Genomic DNA, 25,562 nt, shown 5'->3' on the forward strand with positions numbered 1-25,562 from the left:
CAAACTGCAATCACCCATTGTCTTGCCTTCTCTGCTGGATGATACAAAAAATCATGTTCATCCAGGAGCAGGATAATTCAGAAAGTAATAGCTTGAGCATTGGGTCCCCTCAAACAAGGCCAGGATTCAAGGGTAGCTCTGCCACTTACTAACTATATTACCTTGGGAAAGTTACATAGCGTGCTGTAAATCGAAGTGTTTCCTCATCTGCAAAATCTGGACAATGAGTAGTTACTTTGAGAGTTTGTAAAGATTAAATCAACTCAACATGAAAAGTCCCAAGATGCTATTTAGAGACTTGCATTTACCTTTAAGCTGTGGCACGATGTCCTCCTTTCCTGCATAAGGGTCGCAGCGAAAGCGGTCCAGGCGGTCAATGGTGCACTGGCCCACAACGGGCTTGCGCCCAAACTGCCGGTGGTCGATGACCTTGATCACCAGCGGAGGCATGTACAGTTCCTCCTTAGGCAAAAACTGGGGGTCACAGAGATAGGTGTCACTTTTCTGTTTAAGACCTGACAAGGGCAGCTTTGCCAATTAACTCCCCCAAAGGGACCAACCCAGGCTCTTTCTGCCCATTTGGTGTAGCCCCTGGGACCCACAGCAAGCAGTTCAGTAATGTACATGCCAAGCAAGCAGCCTGGAGCTGAAGGGCCTGAGCTCCGAGCCAGGATCAAACCCTGGCTCTGCCACTGACAGCTGCAGGATCTTAGGGAACTCTTCGTTGTCCCAGTGATCTCCTTAATAAGAGTAGGGGTGCTGGATTAATATATGTGAAGTGCTTGGCACTGTACCTTAGCACCTGGCTCTGCTCTGTAACAGGATGTGAAATCAGCATTTAGCTAGAATTAGTTAAAATTTAGATCGAGATAAAACTGAACCTTCACGGGAGATAACTGGCTTGAGAGTCTTTCAGCCCTGGAAGTTCAATGCCAAAATGGGATGCTCATTTTTCCTCCATGCCTCCTGGTTCCCCTATATGGAATTCGGTAGCCTTGGTGACATTGTCTGATTGGGGAATCACGGGCTGGTCTCGGGTCTGCCTGGTGCGTGGTTCAGCTGATTTCCACCTTCGTCTTCACACAGGAATAGAAGCTGGGATCAACTGAGTGGTTTTCCTCACCTCTGCTGACTGAGGCTAGATTCCAGGCTAGAGCCTGGGAGGTGGGGAAGGGGCTGGGGACGGAACAACGATGGGTAGAGTGACCCAGGGGATCACTCTGGGATTCTGGCCTGGAGCTTCCAGGTGGCGCTCATCTGTAGCAGCGCGAGGGGAAAAGTACTGGCTTTGAAGTTGGAGGGACCTTAAGTCCAAACTCTGGCCACCCACTTGCTAGCTGTGTCCCCTTGTGTAAATCACTTAACATCTCAGTTTCCTCCAAAGCACACATAAGAGGGGTGAAAACGCCTGCCCTGCAGGGTTGAAGACTTAATGCAGGGAGTGTGAATGCAGCCAGCACCGAGCTCTGTGTAGCTACTGCTGCAATCTTGACAGTCACTGCAGCACAGCACACGGGGCCTGGCACTCACGACAGAACTTGCATAAGGTGGCTCCCCTCTCCAGGCCTCAGCTGCCTCATCTGTAATTGGAGAGGTTAAGCTCCAAGACCCTACAGTTCAAGAGTGGTGTGCTGGAGACCCCAAGGGCAGAAAAATGACTGGGGTAGGGAAAGAAATGGGAAGGTTCTGGACCTTCCATCCCGTTAAACTGAAGAAATGCCTTTGTTTCTTAATGCTTTGTATAGTAGAGTAAAAAATAAAGATTTTTCTTTTTAAAAAGCTAAGGATTTAACTGCTTTCAAAACGGAAAGACGGGGCTTCCCTGGTGGCACAGTGGTTGAGAGTCCGCCTGCTGATGCAGGGGACACGGGTTCGTGCCCCGGTCCGGGAAGATCCCACATGCCACGGAGCGGCTGGGTCCATGAGCCATGGCCGCTGAGCCTGCGCGTCCGGAGCCTGTGCTCCGCAACGGGAGGGGCCCCGGCGGTGAGAGGACCGCGTACCGCAAAAAAAAAAACCGGAAAGACGGAGTAACCTCTTCTTGCTCCAAAGTATTATAGGGTCTATGATGGAGGCCTGTGAACCAGATCTGAGGCTGCTGCCTTTCTAATAACCAGAGGGTAACTCTGATGGAACAAAGTGGCACCAACCCAGGGACACGTGGAGGCAGGGCACAGTCATGGGCTCTTAGGACATGGCCCCATCACCCCGCAGCTGCCCTTCCCCAGCCAGCCAGTCGCTATCCAGAGGGTTCTGGTCCACGTACACCTGCAGGGCCTGGGGGTTAATATTCCGCTCTTGGGGGATTGACCAAGAGCCTGTTACAGAGAGCTGACTAGATGGAAAGTTTACTGGAGAAATATATTAGTATTGCTCGTAGGTACTTCTGTGTCACTGGGGTTGTTTGAAGCTTTAAGAAACCATCACTACAGTGTGAGAATCTAAGAGGGAAAAGTCACTGACATGCTGTCTGCAAGGCAGGGTTTTTCTATTTGTTGTCAGACTGGAAATATATAAACTACAGACTTTGGAAATATATATATATAAAATATGTGTGTGATTTGTATATATTCATTTTCAAGTACAAATCAGCTATTCAACAGACATGAACTATTACGGAGCCTCGATACAGTACCACTTTCATGAAGAGAACAGAACTTGGGAAGTTGGGCGTCTTCTTCAGGTTTTTGATCACCACTGATTCTACCCTTTCCCCTCCGCACTCCACAATGAGACTGGGGGAGGTGACAGAAGCCATCTGGTAGTTTTTCATATTTCTTAAGCCCCAAGCTAGAATCTAAGAAAACAATGTAAAGAGAAGGGAAGGAAACCCAACATATCAAAAATAATATTCAAAAGGAAAAATCCTGTCTTAATAACTGGTAAATTCTTTAAGATTGACTTGTACAGATTTGCCTCAAATCTCTGAGAATGTCACTCTAGAAAACCTGGAGGTCATACAGAGAAAGCGATTTTGCCCATTTACCTCTCCTACCTGAGCTGCTGAAAAGCAGAGGGATAAGAGTGCAGGGATCCAATCCCGGCTGCGCCGTATCACAGCTCTGAGGACTCTGGCCAGTTAGTAACCTCTCTGTCTCATCTGCAGACGGGGCTGAGAGCATTACCTATCATGGGCTATTCTGAGGATCAAGTGTAAACTTCTTAACACAGTGACTGACATGCAGGCACTAAGTAACAAAATAAGAGCTGTTGTTTAAAGTCATCTGCCTCAGTCTTAGCAAGACCCCAAGAACAGAAATCTCCAGGTAACAGGTGCTTGACTGGACAGAGGGAGAGCCCTCAATAGTAAGCAGGACGCTGTCCATCAGGCTCCTTCCGTCTATATCTGCTCTGTCTGACATGTCAGCATTTCTCATTCCTCCCTTCCCTCCCTATACCTCCCTCTGAGGTGCCCTTTTCTCTGCACATAAAGACACACTGCTCTGAGTCTGTCTCCTCTCTCCCAGTTCTCCAGTTGACACAGGAAACTTAGAAATCCACTGGCTCCCAGTAAATGGGAATTCTAGATTCCCTCAGGAATGTTGGGATTGACTTGTTTTTATTGCTTTGACAAGCATTCTATTTCCAAGAATATTTCAATTTTTTAGACAAATTCTATAGGAAATTGGAGACAGCAAGAGAAGATGCAGCAAGATTCCATTCCTAGACGAAAGATTCCATTTCTATAGCCACATCCATTTGAGTCGATCAGTAAAACAAAGTGAGCAGCATACCTCAACAGCAGTGAGCTGAACCACAGGCCTGATGCCCTGGGGAACCATGTACAGACTTGGTGCCCTTTGCGAGGGAAGAATGGGAAGGTTGGAGCCATCCTGTGAAACAAACATGGAAATGTCAATGCCTCCCTTTAGTTCAAGTAACTAGTGCCTGGAGTTGTTAACAAGTGTTTTGATTGGCTACTCTGAAAAAAACAGATGAGTGAGAACTCAGTAAGTACCTTGTGCCTCAGGATCAGCTCTGCAGTGACAAGGACATCCCCACAGGTTTTGTCTCCATTCATTACTGGGTACCAGAGAAGTTTGGGTGTGATGTCCATTTCTGAGTTTAGTTTCACCAGAGGAGAGCACATGCTTCGTCCTAAAAACTCATCTTTGCCCTAGAGAAACAAGCAATCCTTAAATTCCCCGACAAACATCCCTATAAACCTCCATCATTCCCCAGCCATCTCAGAAATTCTCCATTACCTACCACTTGGTCATTGTCAAAAAGTTCAATGACAACCTTGGGTGGGTTCTGTAGGACTGTTTGGGGTTCCCCATAGATTTCAATTTCATCAAATATAATCGTTTGGTCCCAGGTAGGATTCAGGGTTGAGTGGATGATCTCGGTGGTTTTACTTCGATGAAGGAAGGAGACATGAGCATATGGATCTAAAACAGAAAAAAAAGAATAACCACGGCTGAAGTCTGACACGGTAAAACCATGGCCATGGCTGAATTCTGAAATGGTAAAACTCCTGGAAGAAAATATAGGGGTAGGCTCCTTGACGCTGGCTTGGCTACGGTTTTTTTAATTTGACACCAAAAGCAAAGGCAGCAAAAGCAAAAATAAACAAGGGGGACAACATCAAACTAAAAAAGGTTCTGTGCAGCAAGGTAAACCACCGAAGAAATGAAAGCCAACCTATAGATGAATAAAGAAAAAAATATAGATACACACTATGAAATATAATTCAGCTTTAAAAAAGAAGGAAATGTTGCCATTTGTGACAACATGGATGAACCTAGAGGGCATTATGCTAAGTGAAATAAGCCAGACAGAGAAACACAAATACTATATGGTATCACTTATATGTGAAACAAACAAAAAAAGTGGAACTCATAGAAACAGGCAGTAGAATGGTGCCCTCAGGGTGCCTGGGGGCAGGGGAAATGGAGAGAAGTTAGTGAAAGGGTGTAAATTTCACCTACAAGATGGTCTGAGGATCTAATGTATAACATGGTGACTGCAGCTAACACTGTATTGTATAATTGAAATTTGCTAAGAAAGTAGAACTTAAGTGTTCTCACACACTCACAAAACAGGTAAGTATGAGAGACGATGAATGTTGTGGAAATCCTTTGACAATGTGTACATGTATCAAATCACCACGTTGTACACTTTAAATATATTACAACTATATTGTCAACTATATCTCAATAAAGCTGAAAAAAGATAAGAAAAAAAAAAAAAGAAGTAATCCATTTCTCCTCCATGCTAAATAATTTCACCAAACCTTTTTGCAATTGCTTGGGAGCTGTCCTGTCTGAGCAATACCCTGCTGTCTAACTTGAAGCTTTTGCATAAGCTAAAAGGGTGCTTGGCTTTTAGCATTGCAGCATCTTATGAATGGGATTCCTTGCTTTTGTCCTGATGATGTATCTTTTATCTCAAACTGCAAGGAATGTGCTTAGAGTTTTATGCAACTTTGGTCGAGAAATTAACTTTGACTTTCAATGATTGAGTGCCCCCTGGTGGTGAATATTCAAAAATGTCTTCAAAAACCATTTTGGAGATGTGTATTACAGAGATAACCTTGAATCTGCTTTAATTTGTGAGAAAAGGAAACCATTCACATATGTTGGTTAATATTAGTGCTCGGAACATACCTCACAATTGATGTAAGCATGCTGGAGTATCAGGTAACTGCTCTTAGAGCTGTTTCCATAGAAGCCCCAGGGAAGCTCTGATGGCCTTCAGGTCCTGAAGTAGAATGCTCCCCCTATAGCCCAGGAACTGTTCATGGTCCCACTAGCAACAGCACAAATCCCCCAGCAGCAGGGGCCCAGAACCTTCCTCTTAGAACCAGTCCAAAGGCAACAAAAGCAGCTGGGGTGTCAGTGTGAGGGGTGATGAAGCCTCATGGTTTGATGGTGCTGGGAATTGGGGAGCAGGCAGCAGAGGAGGTCAAGATAGACTCCAAAGTAGGGGAATGGGTGATCTGGTGATCTTTTTGTCAACTTAAGAGAGCTACAAAAAATATATATATATTGGGCTTCCCTGGTGGCGCAGTGGTTGAGAATCTGCCTGCTAATGCAGGGGACACGGGTTCGAGCCCTGGTCTGGGAGGATCCCACATGCCGCGGAGCAACTGGGCCCGTGTGCCACAACTACTGAGCCTGTGCGTCTGGAGCCTGTGCTCCACAACAAGAGAGGTTGCCACAGTGAGAGGCCCGCGCATTGCGATGAAGAGTGGCCCCCGCTTGCCACAACTAGAGAAAGCCCTCGCACAGAAACGAAGACGCAACATAGCAAAAATTAATTAATTAATTAATAAACTCCTACCCGCAACATCTAAAAAAAAAAAAAATATATATATATATATATATATATATATATATATATATATATATAAAAAGGTGAGGACTTACCAATTAACCCAAGAGCCCAGGGGTAAAAACACAGCTATAAACAGAAAGCAGAAACTGCTTTTCTTAAGGTGTTTTTTTAATCACTTAATCAATTAATGATTAGTAGTATTAAAAGACCATGAATCTTCTCCAGCACTCAGCAACCATGCTTGGCATACTCAGCGAGTATCTAATGACTGAGCAACTGACTTCATGCATATCAAACTACCCTCAATACAGAAAGGCTTTTTGTTGTTGTGAGAAATAACTCAAAGCATCCACTTGATGAAAAGTAGAATCAAGCTAGCCTGCTGTGTAATAACATGTGAGACGGAGACGTTTTCCCTTTACCTGAAAAGCTATCCTTGTCTAGAGCCATGAGGTTTCTGGCTTGATAGATATAGCAACGCAGATGGTAAATGTAGACTCCTAAAAACAACAGGACGGAGGTTACTTACAAGAAACAGAACACTGTATTTCTATTGGGAGATAATATATGTTTCAGATAAATGGGTTACCCAAATCTATTTCCCCACGGTAAAGAACACATATACAGTGGTGATGACATGTCTTCCCAAATTAATTCTGTCTCCTGCAAAATGAAACTTATTTAAAAAGTACTACAGGAAGCTCAATGCAAGTGTGTCAATCACGAGAACATACTCCTGGTGCAAACTACCTGGATTTAGGGTACTGCTTGGCATCGCCGACATTTAAAATGACACTTGGTCTCTAGGAGTTATAGAAATAGGGCTTTCCAGACCAGTTCAGCACCAGATCTAGGAAACGGTTATCTGCTAAACGTTTCTTTGATATTTCAAAGACTTTATACTCCTTATCATTATTATATTAATGCATATACGACCCTCCCCACTATGCTGTCACCCCTCCCTGCCCCTGCAAACACACATAATTTGAGAGGCAGGGGAGCATTTTGATTCATTATACAGATTCTGGGAACCAGACTACTTGAGTTCAAATCTTGTCTGTAGTGCTTACAAGCTATAAGATCTTGGTCAAGTTATTTAATCTTTCTGCACTTGGTTTCCTCCTGTAAAACTGGGGCCAGTAATAGTACTTACCTTCTAGGGTAGCTATAAGAATTAAATGAGTTAATATATGTAGAGTGCCTGGCACATGCTAAGACTTATATGAGTATTTGCTATTATTATTACAGAGTAGGCCTGCTTCCAAAATTCCTGAAGGTTATCATTGAAACCAACCTTAACTTTTTGAACATTTTTTCCAATTAGAATAATCTTTTGCGGGAGCTTAATAGGTAGCATGAGTACATATCAGACAGATTATGTTGAAATCAATGATTTGACCACCCTCTACCCCAAATATAATTTTGAAAACTATATTTTAAAAAATCATCTCCATCAAGTGATGTAAATAAAAGTCACATTTGCATAAAGGGATTTTTATCTATCACGTTTGGTGAATTCAAAGAGTTTCCTTGAGATGAACGTCATAGAAGTGAAAAACACAAATACACGTTTAAAACTTACTGTCAAAATTACAGGAAACAATGGGAGTGTTTGCTCCAAACACAGCAGTGGCGCTGTGTTTCTGTTTTTCTACACTCTTTTCATCTCCATCCTCGGTAGTATCTGCACCCTAAAATAAGAGTCAGGAAAACCAATTAACAATGCCTAAAAACAAACGAAGAGGTAAGAATTACAAACAAATGGAATGGTCGCTTTTAAAAGAGATTTTCTTCATCCAATCACTCCTTTTTTTTTTTTTTTTTTTTTGCGGTACGTGGGCCTCTCACTGTTGTGGCCTCTCCCGTTGCGGAGCACAGGCTCCGGACGCGCAGGCTCAGTGGCCATGGCTCACGGGCTCAGCCGCTCCGCGGTATGTGGGATCTTCCCGGACCAGGGCACGAACCCGTGTCCCCTGCATCGGCAGGCGGACTCTCAACCACTGCACCACCAGGGAAGCCCCAATCACTCCATTTTTAAACGATGAATAAAGCCCAGGACAGCGACAGAGCAGGAAGTCGAAGCCAGCCTTTCTACCCACCAAGGCCAGGTTTACCAAACCCTGCCCATGAAAGAAAAAAAAAAAAAAAGGAGCATAAAGGATACATAAGTGGATTAAGAGGAAAGGAGGAGGAAAAAAAGCAGTGGAAGAAGAACAGAGAAGGGTCACTGTGTAGAAATATAAAAGTAGGTTGTGTCCAAACACAAATTTCTAAAAATGGTCCCTGACTACCACATTGTTTTAAATCAACCATGACCACTTTCTTATTCATTCCTTCCACCTTTGTGCTTTTTTCTTCTCTGCCTTTTTATTGTGCTTCCACATGAACTGTTCTCCAATTTTGTAAGCATCCTTCTGTTTTCCTTCCCCTCACATCTGCCTATTTAACTTTCTTTGTTTGTTGAACAGTTGTAGTTTCCAAAGTATGATCCAAAGGGATGTTAACAGATGTCACCTGAAGCAAAGGTTTTGGAACAGATATACTCGGAAAAGGCTAGATGAAACAATATTAAACATGCTTCTTAGAACCTTTCATATGTAAATGGTCTAATTCATTCTACAAAAATTATCGAGCACCTAGGATGTGCAGCTTTCTCCCAAATTATGTGCAGTCTTACAGTATTGGCGTCGATGGTATTATATCGAGCACTCATGTATTTTCCCTCTGCGAATATGATTTGAATTTTGGCTCTTTATTACTTACAAGGGCACCTTCAAGTTTAAAGATGGCAGCTGCGCCATGCGTCTCCGAAGGAGCCATTTTTCTCCTCCAGCATCTGCGGCGAAAGGTATCTGAACTACGCTGTTTCCAGTGAAATTTCCAGCCAATTAAAGAAGCGTATTCCCAGCCCTCCTGGTCTTTATATTCTTCCATGGCCTAAAATAGAAGTAAAACATTTAATGATAATCATAATAACAATATTCCTTATATTGATAAAGCAGATTATGTGGTCCATCAACAAATACGTACTGAAAATCTACTCTGTGCCAAAGTACTGGGCTAGGAGCCAGGGATACAACAGAGAACAAAACAGGCTCTCTGCCGTTGCAGAGCTGATGGACTGGGGGGGTAGAGAGAGAGAAGCAGGCAAGTAAAGTGAAATGAGATGAAATGAAATGAGTGGTGGCTGTACCATCAGGAGGGGCACCTTATTCAGACTTGGTAGCAGGGGTTGGGGGCGGCATGAGGAAATGGGTAAAGCAAATGGATTCTTTTCCAAATTGCTTTCTATTTTCTCACTTCATTAGCTCATAAGAACATTGCCATTATGATATAGTTTGGAAAATATTATGATGTCCATTTTATATAGAGAGGGAAAAAAAACGATACCACCCTCCCTAGGGTCTAAATGTCTTGTCTAAGGTAATAGCTTCTATAGTTAATAAGTAAATCAGGGTATATTACTTCTGTAATAACTACTATCTAACGACGATAGCACTTTTAATCTTAAAAACTATATATAATTATCTCAGTTTTCAGTGTTTCTTTTCAATTCATTCAGGAACTCTAAGTGTGGTATTGGGTTAAGAGCTGAGGAAGCAGTGAAGAAAAAGACAGATTCCTTGCCCTCCTGTAGCTGACATTTCAGTGGTGGAAATTTTACGTAAATATCTTAAAAGTATGACTAGATTTAGTAGATGTAAAATAATACTGAATAATATTTATGATCTCAGAAATAAGAGTTCCACGTAGGGCTTATTTTTTTCAACTTTAAATAAACAGAAAACCCAGGTCAAGGACAATCTTATAATTGACCTTCTGGCAGTATTACTAGTGACACCAAAGTATTTTATGCAGCCAGGAGTGAGGCAGGTTAGGGAGCATGATCTAAGTCTCAACAATACTCTTTGGTAGAATAGAACTGGGCCATGTTTCTGGTCTTCTGACTGGTGGCTCAGTGTTCTTTCCACTTCACCTCGGTGCTCTCATGTGGAAGGAGGGAGTCAAGTGCCTCTAGCAACTTCTCACCCTATCCGGATAAGGATGACTCCAAAACAAATATTCATTCATTAGCTCATTCATTCTACTCCATTATTTATTAGGAACAAGGTCCGGAGCTTTGGAACCTTAGAAGTACCAAAAAGCTCACTATCTAATAAAAAGACACTTCATGACATCTACTACGAGTCAGGCACTTTTTGGAATAGAAAGAGGTCGTATTTGGAATGACCTTAGCCTGGGTTCAAACACTCTATCACTTACTAGACACATGGCCTAAAGCAAATCCATTTAACCTCTGTGAACATTATCTGTAAGATGAGGATAAAAATGCAGATTTTGTGGATTGGAGATGATGTATATTCAGGACCTACCATCACAAAAAGCACACAGAACATACCACTTATGGTTGTTATGAGTGTACTTTTTCTGCTCAATTTATTATTATTCCATTTAAGCCTATAATACCCTAATTAGATGCATATTATATCCATTTTGCAGATGAGAAAGGAAATGAAGCCAGGATTTGAAGCCTCAGGTGTCTTGTTCCAAGTCCTGAGCTATTGCCACCTCTACATTATGCTACCAAAATAATTTGTTTCTACTACTACCTCTCGAGTGGTTCTCGTTATTTAGCCTGCTTCAGAATCACCTGGAAGACTTACTGAAACACGGAATGCTGGGCTCCACCCCCAGAGTTCCTAAATCAGCAGGTCTGGGGCGGGGATACACTTTTATAACCCTTGAGCAGGGCATCAGGCCCTTGACAGGCAAATGGTTCCTGTAGAAGTCGCCGAGTTAACCGTGGTTCTGCGTGGTCTGGAAGGCGGAGCCCCCAGCTCCCTCCCATTGCTCCTCTTACCTTTGCAGTACTTGAAGTGGTTTGTGTTAAATCTCTCTTGCGTTTTCGGACCAGCCTTCGGCGTCTATGAGTATGATACATTTTTTCTGCTGCAACCCAGGATTTGGGCTTATTATCAGGAGGAATGATGATTCCATACTCCCAGCCTGGAACAGAGTTTGTGAATGGTTATCCAAAAGAGATGCACTTGCCAGATTGCCAAATAAAGTTCCAGGAGTCATTCGGTCACTGTCTGCTCCCCAACATTCTCCACTGTCATGACTGAACGCCACTGCTCCTATCACTTTGCTGCCATCAGCCAAACTGAATACAGCCCTATTCCCCTGGATTCCTCTTCGAGAAGCTTCCTTTGTGGCCCTGGGGTTCTCCTCCATGTTTCTACTTCCAGTCACTCATGGTAATTGAGTGCATCTAAGAGTAAAGCACAATGCAAGAGGCATTTGGGGACAGTGATGAAGGGCGTGGCCTGTGTAGTCAACAGCCGGGCTTCAAATCCCTGCATCACCACATGGGGGCTGTTTACTTTTAAAGTTTCTTGCAAGTTAGTAAACCTGCTGATGGTCCAGTTTCCCCAGCAGAAAGGTAAAATATACCTTTTTCAAAAGAATTAATCAAAATAATGCATGCAAAGCACTAGGACCATGATTAGCATATAGTTTGCACTCAAAAAACATGAACTATTATTAAAAGGCCTGGTGTGTGCATCAAGATCATCAAGAAACTTATAATCTATTTGAAACCTTCCTTATCAATGTTAGCTCTTTCGTGTGTACTATTCCCTCTTGTAAGAAATTTAAAAGTCAAATTTTCTCTCTTGATAATTCTAAATGTTCTAGTTCGTTTAACTTTAGATTACTATTTGTAGAAAAGGATAAATATCGGACTTCCCTGGTGGCGCAGTGGTTAAGAATCTGCCTGCCAATGCAGGGGACACGGGTTCGAGCCCCGGTCTGGGAAGATCCCACATGCTGCAGAGCAACTAAGTCCGAGCGCCACAACTACTGACTGAGCCTGTGCTCTAGAGCCTGCGAGCCACAACTACTGAGCCCGCATGCCACAACTACTGAAGCTCGTGAGCCTGGAGCCCGTGCTCCACAACAAGAGAAGCCATGGCAATGAGAAGCCCGCGCACGGCAACAAAGAGTAGCCCCTGCTCACAGCAACTAGAGAAAGCCCACACGCAGCAATGAAGACCCAACACAGCCAAAATAAATAAATAAAGTTTAAAAAGAAAAGGATAAATATCATTACCAGAAGCTATGTCAATAATCTGCATTACTGCTGAGTAGGGTGACTTTTAAGGCATTTTGCAGTTCTTCTTTCTGAGCTAGGGGGCCCCTGAGTGTGATGTTCCCAGGGAGGGTATGTCATGGTTAGACTAGAGAAGCTCCAAACTCCAGTCCCCTCCCAAATTCTCATTGGATCCCCGACATCTCAAAGTCCAGCCACCTGGCATCCCGTTACTTTGTATCTTTCATTCTTGACAGCCCCCCACCCTGCACCTGTCCAAGTACTTGCTTGTCCTTCAGATTTTGCGTCTGAATAGTCACAGGAAACACCACCTGACCTGGTCATCTTAGGCGAAGGGGCGTGAGACTCCTCCCTCCCAAGGAAACTTGACTTTAATCAAGGCATTGCTGGAGAGCCCCTGGTCAGGTAATAGGTCTGAAATGTTACCTCTCTCATCCACTGCACGATTAATGTCATAGACCCATGCATCATCTTCCCATTCCCAACCTGGAGGGCAAGTGAGCTCGCTGGGTGATGCTGTTTTATCACCGTTCTTAAAAAAAAAAAGAAGAGAAAGAAGCCATAGTGTGTTAAATAAGATGCAAAGGTGAGATAGAATTCCTCACACTTAACTATAGACTCACTCATTTCAATACCATCATACACATCAATCTTTCTCAGAAAAAGCCGTAATCTTTATTTATACACAATTGCTAAACAATAACTAGATTTTTAAAGAATACTTTCTGCTTCCACTATTAGGGAATATGTTATGTTAAACCACGGGAAATTGTTTTTGTAGGTCAAAAATGATCAAATGTAAGCTATTTCATATGGTTCAACTTAATATTATGAAATGACGCAACTCTTTATGAGGGGTTACACTGCAGAGAACCCATCAGAGATGGATAAAGCATGAAAAACACATGTCTTCAAGAATGGGGTAATGCTATAGGAGGTTGTAGATGCTAATCATGTAAGACTGAGCAAAGTTTACTTGAAATATTGACTTAAGTTCTGCATTAAAACTGATAGAGTTATGAAAAAAGTTCATAGTAAAGGAAATAAACGAGGTCCGTAAACATAGAAAAATAGTCAGCTTCACTTTAAGAGTGTGAAAACTGAAATAACAACAGGATACCATCTATTCATGTACTGACAAAGATTAACAAGTGGGAGGGTGAGTGTCTAGAAAAACAGCCCCCTATGCTATTGCTAGAAATATAAATTTGTACAACCTCTTTGAAAGTAGTTTGCCAATATTTGTCAAAATTTCATATGCATTGAAACCTTGACCAAGCCAACAGATGCCTCTCCTACAAAGTTTCATAAGTGAATAAGAATGTATGTATAGGGCTTCCCTGGTGGCGCAGTGGTTGAGAGTCCGCCTGCCGATGCAGGGGACACGGGTTCGTGCCCCGGTCTGGGAAGATCCCACATGCCGCGGAGCGGCTGGGCCCGTGAGCCATGGCCGCTGAGCCTGCGCGTCCGGAGCCTGTGCTCCGCAACGGGAGAGGCCACAACAGTAAGAGGCCCGTGTACCGCAAAAAAAAAAAAAAAGAATGTATGTATAAGGATGTTCATTGTCACATTGTTTATAAAAAACAAAGACTGGGGGGAAAACCCCTAAATATCCAAAAGGAGAGGATTAGTTAAATAAATTATAGAGGGGTACATATAATAAAACACTCTGAGGAATTTTTTAAATGGCTCATAGATCTATATGTATTGATATCAAAAGATGTCCAAGATATATTACGTGAAAAATACAGAACTGTTCATACAACACAATTCTATTCAGGTGGGGGAAAAAAGAAGCTATATATTTGTATAGGAACAGAAAACTGCTATCAGTGGTTCAGTGGTTATCTCTGGGAGTGGGGGTGGGACATGGATCAGGGAGAAGAATTACTTTTAATTTCCTTTTATGCTGTTTGACTATTCTAAAGACATGAGCTTTCAATTTGTTATGATTTTAAAAACTAGTTCCATAATATAGTAAAAAAAATTTCACAACCCAGACTTTACCATGTACCAACATCTAGTTAAATAGGCCCCATGTCTTTCCTATAGGAATTAATTACAGATGCGCTTTGGAGGCTCCAGTTATAAAGGGAAGGCTTTAGGACATGAGATGGAGCAGAAGAGACCGGGCAGCCCCGTCTTGTGGTTGGTGATCCAGCGATGGTTTCTCCGAGCTCACGCAGGAGGGCTTATCCCCCGGAGCTGGAGCTGCACTCACCGCATCTGTGTAGGTGTCCTCTGCTGGCTTCCACTCGCCCCGGGGGTAGCGACTCTCGTTCTGATACAATTCATCTGTGAACTCTGTGTGACCCGCATCCGCCTCGGTCAGCAAGCTGAGGGACAGGAGGCTCACGTTACCAAAGGAGAAACATTACCAAAGGTGGTCACCGACCACCCCATCTATTTCCAATGGTGGGGAGACATCTATACCCTGGGGGTGGCCCCGGTTCCCTCCTCACCCTACCCCTTTGGGTTCTCCACTCCAAACTCTTCTTTGCACTAACAGCTTTTGACATTCCTTTGAAGAGGGGCCGCTGAAACAATGAGCCCTAAATTATAGAGAACTTCTCAAATCAGCAGAGTTGCTCCTGCCCAGTAATTAGGGTGGGGACTGGGTAAACAGCATTGTGGGCAGCTTCTTCTAGGGACCAGGCTTCTGTTTCTGTGTCAGGTCAGGGCCATTCAGCATTTTCTCAGCAAGACTCTTGGCTAACAGTTCAAAAGGATAAAGAGTCATCTTCCCTCTTTCCACCTATTTTAAAAAATGGAATGGAGACGGTCTCCTGGGGCCTAGTGTGGAAACTTTTACACATGGCTTGCTTGGTCTACGTAACACAAACTGAAGGGAGGAGTTTACATTTTCTGGGTAGTTCCTAGGTAGGGATGACAGCCAAACCAGGTCATTTAAGACTCCAAAGTCCATTTGGGCACTTGAGAAATCCATACTGACTCCCTGCCATGCCAATTTTCCTCTTGGATTTGGAACTATTTTGACAACCCAGAGAAGAAAGTACAGAGGGTCCAACTTTGACTTAAGTCTTCTGCCAGGTATCCACTCAAGTGAGGTTTCTTTTTTCCTTTTACTGTCTCTACATCTTTCTCCTGCTGTATCCTCCCCTAGAATCAAGCACTGGAAAGAAATCAAAAAACAGAAAGTTCCTACCCTTTGTATCAATTGGGCTTGTCCATCACTTCTCTGGGCCCCAGAGAAGGAGAACAGAACTGGCTGCCACCTCTGGGGTCCCATCCAGCTCAGACAGGCTTGACCTGCTTTTCCAGTGCCAATTCCCCTGGCCTTTCCCTGTCCTCACTAACCTTCCTTCCTTCTTTCCAATTCAAATCCCATTTCCCTTCCCCTCACCAGCAACCCCAACTCCAACCAAAGCAAGCTGTCATGGGTTAAAAGCAATCATGTTCAGACACTGGGTCTTAACAGACCAGACCCAGCACACTTCTTTCCCTCCTTCCCTAATCCTGTGTCATTATGGGAAACAAATGTGGACAGAGAGAGCAAACTCCAGTTTAAGGTCTTAAAATCCAATTTCACAAGCTTGTTTCCTCCAAACACAAGTACACTGTCCCGAGCTGGAGAAAAGAAGGCATTCTGGTTCCAGTGCTTTTGGCAACACATAGAAACCAGGCTTTGGTTTCCTCCAGACTCCAGGGGACACGTGCTTGCCCCCTGTACTGTTTCTTTCTTCCTGTTTAATAATAGCCTTTGACATATAATTCACATACCATACAATTCATCCACTTAAATTATGCCCTCTACTGTTTCGTGCAGACATTGCAGCGTAACAGTTGAGAGCTGGTTTTGGTGCCCAGGCTAGATTTGGGTTCTAGCCCTGTCTACACCACTCACCCACAGTCTGTGTGCCTTTGGACAAGTGACTTAATCCCTCTAAGGTCTCAGTTTCATCTGTAAGGTGGAGATACTGTTTTTTGTTGGGAGATAATTCTTTGTGAGTCTAAACACAGGCTCCATGACCTTTGTTACAGACTATCTTCTCAAGGATGTTTATATGAGGAACAACATAGAAGACATAGTGTTTCTCTCCAGAGCAAAGGGCCAGCATGCTCACTACCTACCGATTATAAAGGATTCAGGAGCCCCAAGCTCAGGGTTCCTTTCCTATTATACAATCCACTTCACGTGCAAGTGTCACCTGGCCCTCTTTGTGTCGCCCTGTGGGAACTGGGGCTTGGAGAACAGGAGCAAATGTTGATACTCTGGTACTACTATTTGCTGTGGGCAGTAGAGTCCTTTGTCTCTGCTTTAGGAGTCTTGTGTCTCCTGCCAACATCCACGAAACTGTGGCAGGTGACCTTGCTAGCTTGCAAGTAGGATGAAAATCTCAGACTCGTCATGATTTTTGACACTACCTATCTTGCAGGACTGCAATCCAGATTCAGTAAGATAATGCATACGTTTAGCCCACTGCTTCACACATTCCCATGTAATGAGTTCTCAATAATGTTAGTACCAGGTGCTTTTTATACTTTTTTGTTTTATTATGGGACATTGACGACATGTCTCAAGTTTCTGTGAGTTTCTGTGGACTCACTTCTGCTCAGTGGGTGTGACGCAAACATGATCAAGAATGACGATGGGGAAGATTCACTTAGCAATTTCTAAGGAAAGACTTCATTACCATCCTTTCTTCTCAGAAAACGAAAAACTTACCTTTTTTCAGGATCAACTATCCAGTCTCCTTCCCATTCCCAGCCTTTTGGAGGCAAAAAGAATTCCCTCTTGAGTTTTATTTTTCCCGTGACATCAGAAAATTTATGACGACCCACTAATCCAGAAGTGCCCCATTTTCCAAACATAAGAGCTTGATTTTCATACTATTAAAAAGAAATTGGAGAAACATCATCAGGGAGCAAGAAATAAAGCCAACACATAAATTTTCAAGTCCATCTAGGACCTAGGCTAAACAATGAGGAAATGGAAAAGCTTTATATTCAGAAGGTACGGGCCCAAGTTGCCCTGTTGCTGATTATGCAACTTCAGTAAATCATTCATCTTTCTGAGACTCAGTGTTCTCATCTGTAAACTGAGGATAATACTACCTTTCTCATAGGGTTGTTCTGAAGTTCAAATGTACAAATGATTGTGAAAGTGCTTTGTCAACACTGATATATCATGCTAGTTGTTTCTACCATTTTTTTCAATGGCTCCAAATAGTGCTCCGAACCTAACCTTTTAGATACCTACAAAAGTCCTCAATTTATGCACACGTAGTCTTCTAAAACTTTATTTATAAGTCTGCTGCCGAGAACTTGGGCACACTTCCCCACAGAAACAATATTATAATTAATGGTACATTTCCTGGGCAGCACAAAGGACCCATCTGAAACATGAAGGTCCTTTAGCACCCAGCTTTTATGTGGCCTAAAAATTCTGAACCTTCATCCCCTCTGGAGTATGGTGAGTAGACCAAGACCTTTCTGGAAGCAGGTTTTGTGGCAATGGCAGACCCAGGTTTACAGGGCATTCCTTTCTAAGACAGAATTTATAAAATCTACAATGGTCTGTTTTTCACTATGTCAACCATAAAGAGGGTTGAGGTTTGCCAGTGGTGACAGTCTCTGTTTGGGTCCAAGCTGATATCTTTGTTTGTCTGCTGATGAGCTCACTGAGAAGACGATTTGCATAAGCAGCAGGGGAGTTTTTGGCTGAAGGATGATGGAAGAAGTTTGGGCAGGGGCCTGATGAGGAAACTGGAGGTGTCTGAGGTGCTTCACGTGTGCTAATGGTCCCGCCCCACAGCTGCTAGTTAAAGGCCTCAAAGCCACATGAGGCTCCCATCTCCACTGCTGCTGCTGCCCTCTTGTCCATGCCAAGGTCCTCACCTGGATAATACTACGGCCATGCTGGCTTCCGAGTAGAAGTGGCAGGAACTGCTCCTCCACTCTGTGTCCTTGTCACTTGGAAACCAAAGAAGCCATGCATGTGCCCCCAAGTCTCACAGCCCCTTGTGCCTAAAGCTCAGAGCAATATCTAAGACAGCACTAGTGAGACCTCCAGAAATTTGGGGGGGGGGATTTTTGCAGAGAACTGAGGTCTGGTATTAGCCCAGGAAGGCAAGAACCAGTGAAATTTCCATTACTGTCATTAACGTGCCCCTTCTGGTACTCAGAGGCTGTTAGAATTTGGAGAAACTAGAGTCACGCAAAACAACTAAAATGGGTGGATCATTTCTACACCTGTTGAAACTAGAGTTTACTCTGTGCAAGGAAGGATCTGGAAGTGGGAAACAGAGGAAGGGTTGTTCCTTGCTCAGTGCTAGCTTCTCTGGGCCCCAGCCACAGAGCTGTAGGGCAGGTGGATGCCAAGAAATCCCACAGGAGGGCAGGAGCAAGCCCCTCCCACATGTGCTCTGATGCCCCCTCCACAGCACCCAGATGACTGACCATCAACATCTGTGACTCAGGGCCTCCCCTGAGGCCTCCAGCCCACCCTCTATCTCTCCAGTTGCACTTCAAAGCTTGCATCCTAAGGACTTTGTGTGTGTTTCCCATGGGTTTCACTGCTTCTCAAAGTGGACCGCAATGCCCCGTACCCACCCCGTACCCACTAGGGATTGCAGGTGCTAATCCCTAACTCAGCTACAGAATCACAGTCCTCCGGGTGGGATTCTTTTTAACAAGACACCCGGTTTTATTATTGTGATAGATTTTGAGATCCTTGAGGACCAGGCTTGGCTGCTTCATTATCTTCAGCCTCTGCCTCTGTGCCCGCCATAAAGCCATCACTCCCTAAAAGCTTGGATGGGTGGATGGGTGGATGGATGAATTCTGTCACCATTTATTTATTTAACAAATATTTATAGGAGCCTACTATGTGCCAGGCACTGTTAAATTAAAAAAAGCAAAACTAAAAGATGGCCATGGGTTTTCTTGCCCAGTAAGCACATCAGAACCACAGTCCTAAACCAGTGGTCAGGCATCGTGGTGGGCAGCAGAAACACAATTACAAATTAGCTAGAATGAAGACAGTCTTCTCCGCAATTATTTGAGCATGAAGGCCTATCTGTAAAAGAATGGAGCTCATCTGAAAATTGTCAGAAGAGACCCACTGAATATATCTAATAAATTTACAACAATAAGTACTTTCAGTGAAAAAAATCCAACTAACGCCACTTTTAGCTGTAAAAGTTTGTGAAAATTATTTTCATTGGTTTAACTCTAATGAGATTTCTAATTAGCCAAATGGATTTTTAACTCAGTGAAGGATTTACAAATTATCTCTATTGTTTTTCAAGTATCCAGGCAGCATTTTCTTTGCCCTTGGGCAAACCCTTCTGAGGCTTCCCCAACTGAGGATTGAGTCTTCTGTGGTTTAAAGACTCCAGACACTTTGCTGTAGAGTAGAAATTAACACAATATTGTAAATCAACTATATTTTCAATTAAAAAAAAAAAACACTCCAGACCCCAAGCACGCTTCTCAAGGTCGCACCTCTCAAGCATCCTCACTCCTGGGTTGCTTGTGTGTGAACCACTCTGGGGTGTCCCAATGTAGACCTCCAGTCAATCTTTCCCTACCCACTTCGTTAAGGGCTCTTGAATGTGGGGTTTTAGGTAGCGATTATGGTGGTGGCTGGTTTGACATCTGAATATTTTCCCTTAGGATGAAAAGTAAAGTACTGCCACACAAAGAGGAAAAGAGTGATGTCATTAAACGTTACCATTTCAGCAAAGACGGTGAATGTTCCTTCTGCGAAGCTATTGAACTTCTTCTCAACAGCACTTAAGCCCAGCCAGATGTTCACACGCAACTCCACAGGCACCTTTGGTCCATTGTTTTTTTCCTGTGGGTACTGTGAGATGCACAATAACATGACCCGTTATGCTGGGCACAGTACAGGCTGTGCATTAAGCTCAAAACAAAAGTAGACCGAACATCTAATCATTGTTTTCAGCAGTCTAACTTTGTTTGTGCAGTTAAAATATTTCCAAATGACCCTTCTGCAAAGATTAAAATAACAAGTAAAGCAGGAACCCCTGGGTGTCCCTGAGACCTTTTCAGGAGGCTCACAAGGTCAAACTATTTTCCTAATCATACTAGGATGTTACTTGCTTTTTTCACTGTATTGACATTTGCACTGATGGTGCAAAAGCAATGGTGGATAAAACTCCAAGCACTGTAGCAGGAATCAAGACAGTAACACCGAACTGCACTGGTAGTAACAGTTTTCTTCATCACTCTCAGTGAAGAAAACAAAATGCCAGTTTTACTTATTAATTACTTTGATAAAGCAGTAAAAACAGCTAATCCTAAATCGTGATCCCTGAACACGTCTTTTTAATATTTTGTGTGATGAAATTCTGCTGCATATTAGTGTGTATTCTGAGAAAAAAACTTATGCGATTGAGCTGTGAACTCAACTAGCATTTTTTTTTTTTTTTTTTTTTTTTGCGGTACGCGGGCCTCTCACTGTTGTGGCCTCTCCCGTCGCAGAGCACAGGCTCCGGACGCGAAGGTTCAGCAGCCATGGCTCACGGGCCCAGCCGCTCCGCGGCATGTGGGATCCTCCCGGACCATGGCACGAACCTGTGTCCCCTGCATCGGCAGGTGGACTCTCAACCACTGCGCCACCAGGGAAGCCCTTTTTTTTTAATAGAATACCTTTTCTTCCTGAAACAGTGATTGGCTGACAAATATGGTTATTCATACTTGGATATATGAGGCAGACATTTTCTTGAAAATAAACAAAGTGAGCCTGTCATTTCAAGGATAATAGGTGACTGTATTTTGTTGCAATGATAAAATTCAAGGTTTCAAGTTAAAATTAGAATTTTGGAAAATTTGTTTCTGTCTCGGTGGGTGAGCTTGATAACATCCCAATACATAAGGGCTTTTCTTATAAGTGATATCAGTGAATGTGATTTTTATTTATTTATTTATTTTTGGCTGCTTCGGGTCTTCATTGCTGTGCACGGGTTTTTCTCTAGTTGCAGTGAGTGGGGGCTACTCTGTCGTGGTGCGTGGGCTTCTCATTGCGGTGGCTTCTCTTGTTGCAGAGCACAGGCTCTAGGCGTGCGGGCTTCAGTAGTTGTGGCATGCAGGCTCAGTAGTTGTGGCTCAAGGGCTTAGTTGCTCTGTGGTATGTGGGATCTTCCCGGACCAGGGCTTGAACCCATGTCCCCTGCATTGGCAGGCGGATTCTTAACCACTGTGCCACCAAGGAAGTCCCAATGAATGTGATTTTTAAAAATATTGTATGATGAAATGTGTCAGCATTAGGAAGATTTGCATAACTCAGTGAATCAATATTTTCCAAATGAATGCTTAATGTTACAAAATCATGCATGGCTAAAAGAGCCATTCAAAGTACAAGATAGACCAATGGATTTTAAGGTAGCAGAGAATGAAAAGTTCACTGATACACGTCAGATTCCACACTGCAATTAACCTTTTAAAAGCTACCACTTGAGTTTGGTATTGTATCAAAGATGAGTACCCATAATTATCTGAAAACGTTATTAAAATACTCCTCCCTTTTCCAAATACATATCTGTGTGAGGCCAGATTCTCTTCATGTACTTCAACCAAGCAACCTAGTCCATCGGACGAAATGTAGAAGCAGTTTTGAGAATCCAGTTATATTTCTGTGAAGCCAGGTTTGCAAAAATGCAAAACAGTATCACTCTGCTCTCTGATTTTTAAAAGGAAATCGTTATATTTTATAAAAATATATAGTTTATGTTAACCTATAATGGATTTATTGTTTATTTTAAAATATATTAATAAATACTTTTTAATGTCAGTTTTAATTTCTATTACAGTAAATATTGATAGATGTAACCCACATACACAAATGCTTTCTGGGGTCTCCAATGGCTTTTTTAAGAGTGAAAGGGGCCCTAAGACCAACAAAAAACCCACTGAATTAAATAACTCCCTAAACTGGATAATGAGTATTAACAAAATCAATAAATACATACAACATTCTCTTAAAAGCATTTTGCTGTTTTATCCACTGAGTTCGGAAACCTAATGCAGAGGATACCACTGCAGGCTGGACCCTCAGAGCTGCATTTAGCAAAGAAACACTGTGGTTAGGGCTCCACCCAAATTCCTGACACTCACATCTTCTAGGACCACAGCTTGCAGGGCTGGGAGGCAGCCTGTGACTGGCCAAAGGGAAAAGAGGGAAGCAGAAGGGGAGCTTCACCTGCCAAAGGCCCTCTCTACAGAGCTCTCCCACCCCCTGTGAAGTTTTATTTATTAATCAGTTTGCTTCCACGCACTGCTGAGGTCAATTATAATTGTGGTTCTATCTTAAGTAAAATTTATTCCACCAAGAGACACTTGAAAGAAGATAATCATTCTGGTTCTATTTTCACCCTCTTGATTAAAGAGCAAAATATCTCCCTGTTTTAAGAGAACACTCTCCCCTGACTGCTTTTTCTCCTTTTGAATTTTTTTCCTCTTCCTGAAATTCCAAGGAACTCGGCTGGAGTCTGGCAGGGAGAGGGATGAAAAACCTGCATCTGGCAACTATTTGGATCTCTTTGTTTCCATCCCCAGGCCCTCCTCTGGTTCTCCTTAAGCACATAAGAGAAGTTCTTAATCCAGGGTCCTGGGATGGATTTATGGGTTCTACAAAGCCCCTGAATTAGATGCAAAATATTGGATGCATCGGAGATGTGCATTCTTTTGGAAGAGAGGGCCAGTAGCTTTCATCAGGCTCTTAAAGGAGTCTAGGACTCCATAAAATGTCCAGAACCCCGGCCCTAAGATAGTAATTCTCAAATTTTTTCAATTTGAGGACCCATTTGGTTAGGGAATAGATTCCACAGACTATCTATATTACCTTCCCTTTTTTTTCTGCTTCCCAAACACTCACTAGAAAGGAAGAGAGGCATTGCTTCACATTAGACATTAGAAGTGGAAAATCATTCCAGAAAGCAAAGCGTTCACAATGCCATATTAATATTAGTGTCACAGAGACTTCTACGGAAGTGTCCTTGTTTGAAGCCAGCAGACCTCAGGCTACTTTGGGAATGACCACCCTAGAGGAAGGGCCAGAAAAGGCTGAAATGGATCACAACTGCCCTATAGCCATTCGATGACTGGCAAATAATATAAATCAGCCCTTCTTGGGAATATGGGTTTTGCACTTAAGTATTTCACGTTACACAGTGACGAAGCCATACCTTCAGAAAGATGGTTTGGGTTTTCCCACAGTATTTCCCAGATGCGTTGTCACCACTGGTGGAGTATAACACCTGATGCGCGGGAATGCGTGCGTAGGCCAGTCTTTTCTCCCCCCGGATCATCCAGATGATGATGTCAGGCATGCTGTTCTGAGGCTGGTCATGTGAGTGGATGGAAAAGGAAGCAAAGCTATAGTTAGTCTAAGTGCAGAGACACCACAGACCCTGCAGGCTGGACCCTCAGGGCTCCATTTAGCAAAGAAACACTGTGGTTAGGGCTCTGCCCAAATTCCTGACTCTCACACCTTCCAGGACCACAGCTTGCAGGGCTGGGAGGCAGCCCGTGGCTGGCCAAAGGGAAAAGAGGAAGGGGAGCTTCACCTGCCAAAGGCCCTATCTACAGAGCTCTGAGAGGAATTTTGGAAAATACCCCCTTTTCTCTCTCCCATCATTTGAAGAAAGCCATAGACAGCAGTCAAGGGGTTACAGGCTTCATGTATTTCATAGGACATAGAGCATCTCTACCTCACAATTTGATATTTTCCAAATATGAAATATTAACGTAGTGTTTCTAAACCTCTTTTATTCTGATTATAAAGGTGATATAATTTTACTATAAAAAAAAACTTCGAAAGTACCAAAGCAGAAAGTAAAAAATAAAAATTTCCTGTAATCACATGTGTGTTTTTCAAATGTATTGCTATCCACAAATATATTACTACCCACCCTCCACCCCCCACCTTTGAAGGTCAGTAGGAAGGGTCTTCTACTCCCTTGTTCTTCCAACCCACAGAGGTCAATGGCAGCCAACATTTATCCAGCACTCACTGTGAGCCCCTCGCTGTGTGCCCCATGCTGTGCTAAGGCCTTTACACTCTTCACCTTCTTTAATCTTCATAAAGCAATGCTGTGTTTTATCTCCATTTAATATATGGGGAACTGGGGCTTAGAAAGGTTGAGTACCTTGCCCAAGGTTAAACATGGTAGATCTGGGAATCAAAGCCAGGTCTTCCCAATCCCAAACAAAAGTACTACACAGATCTGCTACTATATCACTCTCACTGAAATATTCTGATTGTACCATGACACTGGTAATGATTTGTCCACTATGAAGACTTTTCTAGGACAACCAACTCAAAATTCTTCTGCCCTGACCTCAATGATGCATCCATTAGCACCTCGGCCCAGTAATGCCTTGAGTTCACCATGCTTTAGATCTGCTCAATATGCAAGATAACGCGCTAGATTTTCCTACTACCATCTCTATCCCTGGTGCCCTTCTACAGAATCCCTCCTCCATGTCAAGTGTAGCTTAAAAGCCTTACCTCTTCAGTCAGCTGCATTAATTTATCGAGCCAGTCCTCGATTTCTGCCAACGTGGGCTTCACCTCTGTGGCCTCAGACCTCATCCTCACAGCCGCCTCATGTATCTGGGAGAGAGCTCTGGATCGCAGCTTTTGGATGTGATTATCAAGAACTGTGACATTAGGTTTTCCTTCCATGAGCGGCAACGTGTATCTAAAAAAGGAAAAAGAACCAGAGAATATGCAGAAGAGCTTGCTAGGCTTCAGGACGGTCAAGTTCATTTACGGTTGGTTTCCATCTCACAAACCACATCCATTTCCTAATAGACTTCACAAAGTGTGACCAGGTTTAAGCTGAGGGTGAGTGTACGTAGCTTTAAGAGCAGACCTGCCAGACAGACTCTCCTAACTCTCATGGGGAATGCAGGGGGATGGAAATTCCAAAGCAATTCCTTGGGTTGGACCCAAGGCCCATGGAGTCACTGGGAAGAAGATGGAAACAGTAGCAGCAGTTGGGAGGAACTGGCCTTCCCTTCTTTTGCTTCCTATGATCACTGTACAGACCCACAAAATGAAGGAGAAGAATGGACATTAGAGATCATTTAGCGGAAGGCTTCTTAACCTAGGGTGCTTAGAGATCATTTAGCGGAAGGCTTCTTAACCTAGGGCCCATGCACCCCTAGGCAGTCTGCAGGT

General features: G+C 43.3%; 1 protein-coding gene across 3 annotated transcripts in view; it reads right to left on the minus strand.

Moving 5' to 3' along the window:
- The window catches only part of MYOF (myoferlin), a 154,727-nt gene that overhangs the window by 36,366 nt on the left and 92,799 nt on the right, over nt 1-25,562 (minus strand). For all 3 annotated transcript variants that reach the window (XM_082673869.1, XM_082673868.1, XM_082673870.1), the window contains 15 exons: nt 24,888-25,080; nt 23,563-23,718; nt 20,088-20,219; nt 17,079-17,242; nt 14,613-14,727; nt 12,818-12,923; nt 11,141-11,286; nt 9,043-9,216; nt 7,862-7,970; nt 6,702-6,779; nt 4,210-4,391; nt 3,959-4,117; nt 3,735-3,833; nt 2,636-2,797; nt 309-474 (listed from right to left, as the gene is read on the minus strand). In XM_082673869.1, coding sequence (XP_082529995.1) covers nt 309-474; nt 2,636-2,797; nt 3,735-3,833; nt 3,959-4,117; nt 4,210-4,391; nt 6,702-6,779; nt 7,862-7,970; nt 9,043-9,216; nt 11,141-11,286; nt 12,818-12,923; nt 14,613-14,727; nt 17,079-17,242; nt 20,088-20,219; nt 23,563-23,718; nt 24,888-25,080 — 2,141 coding nt within the window. The remainder of the gene's footprint in view (nt 1-308; nt 475-2,635; nt 2,798-3,734; nt 3,834-3,958; nt 4,118-4,209; nt 4,392-6,701; nt 6,780-7,861; nt 7,971-9,042; nt 9,217-11,140; nt 11,287-12,817; nt 12,924-14,612; nt 14,728-17,078; nt 17,243-20,087; nt 20,220-23,562; nt 23,719-24,887; nt 25,081-25,562) is intronic.

The sequence above is a fragment of the Grampus griseus genome (genome assembly GCF_964374135.1).
Source record: "Grampus griseus genome assembly, chromosome: 16".
Lineage (NCBI taxonomy): Eukaryota > Metazoa > Chordata > Mammalia > Artiodactyla > Delphinidae > Grampus > Grampus griseus.